Below are 6000 nucleotides of genomic sequence, written 5' to 3'. Positions count from 1 at the left end.
ATGGTTCTGCTACCTTATAAAGACTAATGAATAAGATTCAAATGAAGAAATAGTGGGAATGAGTAATTGCTCTGACTAATCCCTAAGTGGCTTGAAACAGGACGATGTTGAGTGAAAACAAATGAGTGAGCAGGGGAGTCCCAGCGCCTTGCATAGGGCTAAACCCCATTATGTTCTGATTAATGACGGCCCGCCGCTCGCAGGCGACATAAATCAACGCCTTATAAATAGAAATCCATTCTCCGGCTTCCCTGGAGGTAATCCATGCAGTGGCGCATTCTACACAGCCCGGGCTATCCTTGATGTCCACATTTGTATATAAATTACATTCATATTTTCAATCAATTACAGCGATGGGGTATTAGGCGGAGAAGTGGAAACAACAAAAAAAAGACTGTGGACCATTATCCATGCAGTCTATTCCCAACTATTGGGCAGAGATGGATTTCCGGGTCCTTTTCCATTTAGTGGTGCAGAGTAATTTTGCTAGTTGGCTAACAGAGTACACGTAGATGAAAATGTTTTGCCATTAAGCAGACACTCTGATCCCGAGCGACAGTAGTGAGTGCATACATTTTCATACTGGTCCCCTGTGGGAATCGAACCCACAACCCCGGTGTTGCAAGCGCCATGCTCTACCAACTGAGCGACACAGGACCCTGAAGTCAAATGAAGTCATTATCCTGCAAAGTTAGCCAACACGTTTACGGCACTGGACGGCGGTAGCTGGCGTTGGTGATACAGTACCGCTTAAGTAATGATATAAAAGTATACAGGAAAAGGGCAGATAAAAGAAGAGGGTATGAAATGTGGTAAATTGCTTTCTTTGTATGGATGCATGAAGGCCAAGAGAAGTACAAAATAAAATACAAATTAAAATCCCCAAATAAATTAAGGCTCCACGTTCTGCATGGTCACAGTCGGGAAAGTCAACGCTTTCAACAAATGTGTCAAGTGAGCACATGAAAGAGAGTTGTTATCTTTAAAAAAGCGGGAGCCACAAATTGGCGAGACACCATCGCTGTGCAAATGAGACCTAATTGGGCTTGAGTTGTGCCAGCGGGCGTTCTGGCTGTGGAGGGCAGGGATAGCGGTGGGGGATCCCATACTGGCATTACACCGCACCCACTGGCAGAAACCGAGAGAGACAGGGGGTCTTGTTGGGGCTGGAACACCCGAGGACAGGGTTTCCTTCCTGGGATGGAGAACAGGAGCTTTGCTCAGTATTTACAATTTACATTTGTCAGAGGGCTAAGGGGGGTTCAGCTCTGTAAGCACTCCTGTTCAGGTTTCTTCCGGTCGGTGGGTGTGCACATACTGCTTCCAAATTTAGAGACATTATTGTTGGGAACGCAACATGGAAGAGAGAGCGCAAACAAGTGCCCTTCTTGGGCACCAACACCTGTTGCTCTGAGCTCACATCCCCTCAAGAGTCCTCTACACAGAGTCAATCTAGGCCGGCTTGACATGGCAGCCAAAGCGGTCAGAGCTCTTAATTTGCAATGCATTGCAACAGGCTAGACTTGTTAGATACTGGCCTAGTGTGTAGGGTTAGGCAACACACAGGGGCTGATTCACTCTCTCACCTCTGCCCTTATTGATTAGGCCTATGAGATGTGAAAGCAGTGTAAACAACACCTTGTCTAATAAAAGGTGATGTGGGTCCACACAGCATTCCCATATTGCTTAAATCTAGCTCGTCCTGTCAGGTCCGTTGAAAGTAGTCAACAAGAACAGGGGGAAGGGAGGGGTTTGATGGATTAGAACACACTCTGGGTATAATATGGGACTTTTATCCAAGGCCACATTGAAAGTCACACCTATATGGCCAATGCAGTACATATTCCACAACCCTGACCATGCTCTGTCTAACCGACTGAGCCATTGGAGCCACATAGATAATGTTGAGTTCTGGGTGTACTCACTGGGGGAGGGGAAGCTGTGGTCTGTGTCGTAGTCCTCAGGGGGAGCGGTGCTGTGGGGGGGCTTGCTGGTTAGGCTGGAGCGGCTCTCTGACAGCAGGCTGCCCTGTGGTCCCCAACCCAGCCCTGTGGGGGTCCCAATCCACCCCCCACTGAACACTGTGGACAAACACACAGGGCCAATAGGTTAAAAGGCACAGTCTGAAAGATTTCCTACTGTTCAATAGTTTTGCTGTTCATTGTGATTGATATTGATTGTTCAAGAATAAAGCTCATCAATGGCTTACACTCGAAGTAAAACTGTCTTATCCCCATACAATTTATAAATCAAAGGTTGTATTACTCCATTGTGTATATTTGTGGTGTCTTATGCATGCCAGGGTCAGAGAGAAGGTATACAGAGGGATGTACCTGAGTCAGTACGCTGCTTGCCCTCAGGGAGACCCTGGCTGGACACCTTGCTCTTCACGCTTCCCTCACTGTGGTCCGACTCACTGTCGCTGCCACTAGACACCACTGCAGACACACAGAAGAGACAAGACAAGAGGGCACGTCAAATAGGGGATTATAACAAGACCAGTAGGTATCACATAAAAACAACACAACACCTTAGCTCTTATATCAAGAGATCTGAACCTCTTGACGAAGTGACTAGGTGATTCTCCTACAATATAGACCACGTGTAAATGAATAAAAAAGTTTAAAAGGGACAGCCCAGTGTCACCCCATAATGGCATTAATGTGTTAATTAAGAAGTTATGGGCGTTATTCATAGGGCTGGGCGATATGTGCAAAATATTATATCACAGTATAAAAAATAAAAAATGAAGGTCTTTTATGTTTTTGAACAATAAAAGTTCTGAATTTGCTTTATGAGTAGTGCGTGACCCTAGGTTGGCAACACATACATTCTAAGTGAATTCAATGGGTCTTTCGCCATTCTTATTGCTTTATACTGTTCAATTTAACATCAACCCCCCCCAAAAAATCTGCATTTTCATCAGTTTCTGCATTTCCTGCACTCATTTGAGATAATTTCCATACTGCCACATAGGGCTGCACGATATGGGCAAACAATCTAGGCCTTATTTTTAATCAAATGTTGCAATTGCGATATCAAACAACTGTTGGAATCATGGAAATAGAATGACTATTCTAGTTCTATAGTTAGAATATAATAGTGGGCACTTTGAATACAGTGTTGTTTGACTTGACCACGAATTAAAATACCAGGGAAGTGTTATTGTCACATGGTAGGAACCAAAGTGTTGAGAAGTGTTTCCTAGAGGACCCTATAATCTTTGGCTACATTAAATGTTTTCTCCTAGCTACTTCATGTAGCTAACATAAGCTTGCTTTGCGTATTCCTCTTTGATTTAGAAGACACTGTTGCATAAACAACATGCCAATTTAGGTCTACACCATCACTGGTATTATCATGCTGTATAGCCAATTTACGTTTGCTCTGACTCAGTACATTTATTGGCTAGCAAGCGATTAGGATTAGCATTAGTGGCTAAAAACTTGCTAAGAAAAGACAAACTAGCTGTTTGCAGATGTAAGAAACAAACTTACATTATTCAGCCCCCTTAAGCCCCCTTAAGTTAATACTTTGTAGCGCCACCTTTTGCTGCGATTACAGCTGTAAGTCGCTTGGGGTATGTCTATCAGTTTTGCACATCGAGAGACTGACATTTTTTCCCATTCCTCCTTGCAAAACAGCTCGAGCTCCGTGAGGTTGGATGGAGAGCATTTGTGAACAGCAGTTTTCAGTTCTTTCCACAGATTCTCGATTGGATTCAGGTCTGGACTTTGACTTGGCCATTCTAACACCTGGATATGTTTATTTTTGAACCATTCCATTGTAGATTTTGCTTTATGTTTTGGATCATTGTCTTGTTGGAAGACAAATCTCCGTCCCAGTCTCAGGTCTTTTGCAGACTCCATCAGGTTTTCTTCCAGAATGGTCCTGTATTTGGCTCCATCCATCTTCCCATCAATTTTAACCATCTTCCCTGTCCCTGCTGAAGAAAAGCAGGCCCAAACCATGATGCTGCCACCACCATGTTTGACAGTGGGCATGGTGTGTTCAGGGTGATGAGCTGTGTTGCTTTTACGCCAAACATAACGTTTTGCATTGTTGCCAAAAAGTTCAATTTTGGTTTCATCTGACCAGAGCACCTTCTTCCACATGTTTGGTGTGTCTCCCAGGTGGCTTGTGGCAAACTTTAAACGACACTTTTTATGGATATCTTTAAGAAATGGCTTTCTTCTTGCCACTCTTCCATAAAGGCCAGATTTGTGCAATATACGACTGATTGTTGTCCTATGGACAGAGTCTCCCACCTCAGCTGTAGATCTCTGCAGTTCATCCAGAGTGATCATGGGCCTCTTGGCTGCATCTCTGATCAGTCTTCTCCTTGTATGAGCTGAAAGTTTAGAGGGACGGCCAGGTCTTGGTAGATTTGCAGTAGTCTGATACTCCTTCCATTTCAATATTATCGCTTGCACAGTGCTCCTTGGGATGTTTAAAGCTTGGGAAATCTTTTTGTATCCAAATCCGGCTTTAAACTTCTTCACAACAGTATCTCGGACCTGCCTGGTGTGTTCCTTGTTCTTCATGATGCTCTCTGCGCTTTTAACGGACCTCTGAGACTATCACAGTGCAGGTGCATTTATACGGCGACTTGATTAAACACAGGTGGATTGTATTTATCATCAATAGTCATTTAGGTCAACATTGGATCATTCAGATATCCTCACTGAACTTCTGGAGAGAGTTTGCTGCACTGAAAGTAAAGGGGCTGAATAATTTTGCACGCCCAATTTTTCAGTTTTTGATTTGTTAAAAAAGTTTGAAATATCCAATAAATGTTATTCCACTTCATGATTGTGTCCCACTTGTTGTTGATTCTTCACAAACAAATACAGTTTTATATCTTTATGTTTGAAGCCTGAAATGTGGCAAAAGTTTGCAAAGTTCAAGGGGGCCGAATACTTTCGCAAGGCACTGTATATAACTTTAGGGGATTTATATTAAGAAGAAAAGTTAATACAGTATCGTTGCCATCAACATTGTTGCATGTGCTGCATTGACCAAGCACACTGAACACAAGTGTCTTGTGGTTGAGGAACAACAAATGCACTCCTTGAGTGACAGAGGGCTGGGCTAGGTCTGTGTGGAAGCGGCATGGAGAGAGAGAGAGAGAGAGAGAGAGAGAGAGAGAGCGTGGAGAGAGATGACTCAAGTAGCAAAGTAAACTATAAAAATGTACTTTACACGTGGCACATCACATTTAACAAACCAAACATTCAAATACCGTTAAAGAAGGTAAAGTAAAATCCCAAACCGGTCCGTGCATCAATACCGGTATATCTTCAAATATGGTATACTGCCCAGCCCTAGTTATCCAGCTGCAGGTGCCTCTGTATGACCTGAAGAGGGGTTCCAGTTATCATGCAAATATAATCATAAACCATTATCATAGCACAGAGACAAGCTCTCGCTCTGCTGGGACCTTCTATTGGTCTAGTTCATACTGGTTTAAACAACCACATCATGCTAGCTGCAGTATCGTAAACGACACATGGCAGCCAGAGAGAGAAACTGAATCTGATTAAAATGTAAACCAATGGCTTCAGAGAGCAAGTTGCATAATCCCCTGTGCTTCGGGGTGTGCTGGGGCAATTTAGGAGTTAGGCAGGGGTGTAAGGGCACCTAACCAAGTCTGCGCCGCTCTGGCCCTCGCCATTGCATCACCCCACACTGGCCCTGATCAGTGGCCTGAGGCCAGTCTGCAAATTATAATTTTTTATAAAGGTGAGAGAGAAATAAAAAAATGCGGGAAGACCGGTGCGGGTCTGCCTTCCAATTTTTCGCAACCCATCTGCCATGGTTTCAATCAGGCAGGAAGGCTGGCAGTGCAAGGACTGAGTGTGTGCCTTCTCTCTCTCGCTTTCTCTCCAAAGAAACAGTCTCCTTCATTTATACACACACATTCACACATTCATATTGACTTGCATATACACAGGTGCAGCCACAAACCCACACTGTCATATTGTACACACACACACACAC

General features: G+C 43.8%; 1 protein-coding gene across 1 annotated transcript in view; it reads right to left on the bottom strand.

Moving 5' to 3' along the window:
* Positions 1–727: 727 nt before the first annotated feature.
* The window catches only part of doc2b (double C2-like domains, beta), a 55752-nt gene continuing 50479 nt past the window's right edge, over positions 728–6000 (bottom strand). Inside the window, exons 7-8 of the mRNA XM_036934557.2 lie at positions 2334–2438; positions 728–2081 (exon numbers count right to left, since the gene is read on the bottom strand). Coding sequence (XP_036790452.1) covers positions 1693–2081; positions 2334–2438 — 494 coding nt within the window. The 3' untranslated portion in view covers positions 728–1692. The remainder of the gene's footprint in view (positions 2082–2333; positions 2439–6000) is intronic.

This window comes from Oncorhynchus mykiss, chromosome 10, assembly GCF_057628025.1.
Source record: "Oncorhynchus mykiss isolate SJ-2025 chromosome 10, ASM5762802v1, whole genome shotgun sequence".
Lineage (NCBI taxonomy): Eukaryota > Metazoa > Chordata > Actinopteri > Salmoniformes > Salmonidae > Oncorhynchus > Oncorhynchus mykiss.
Note: the sequence above shows the minus strand (reverse complement) of the source record. Positions and strands in the feature narration are given on the sequence as shown.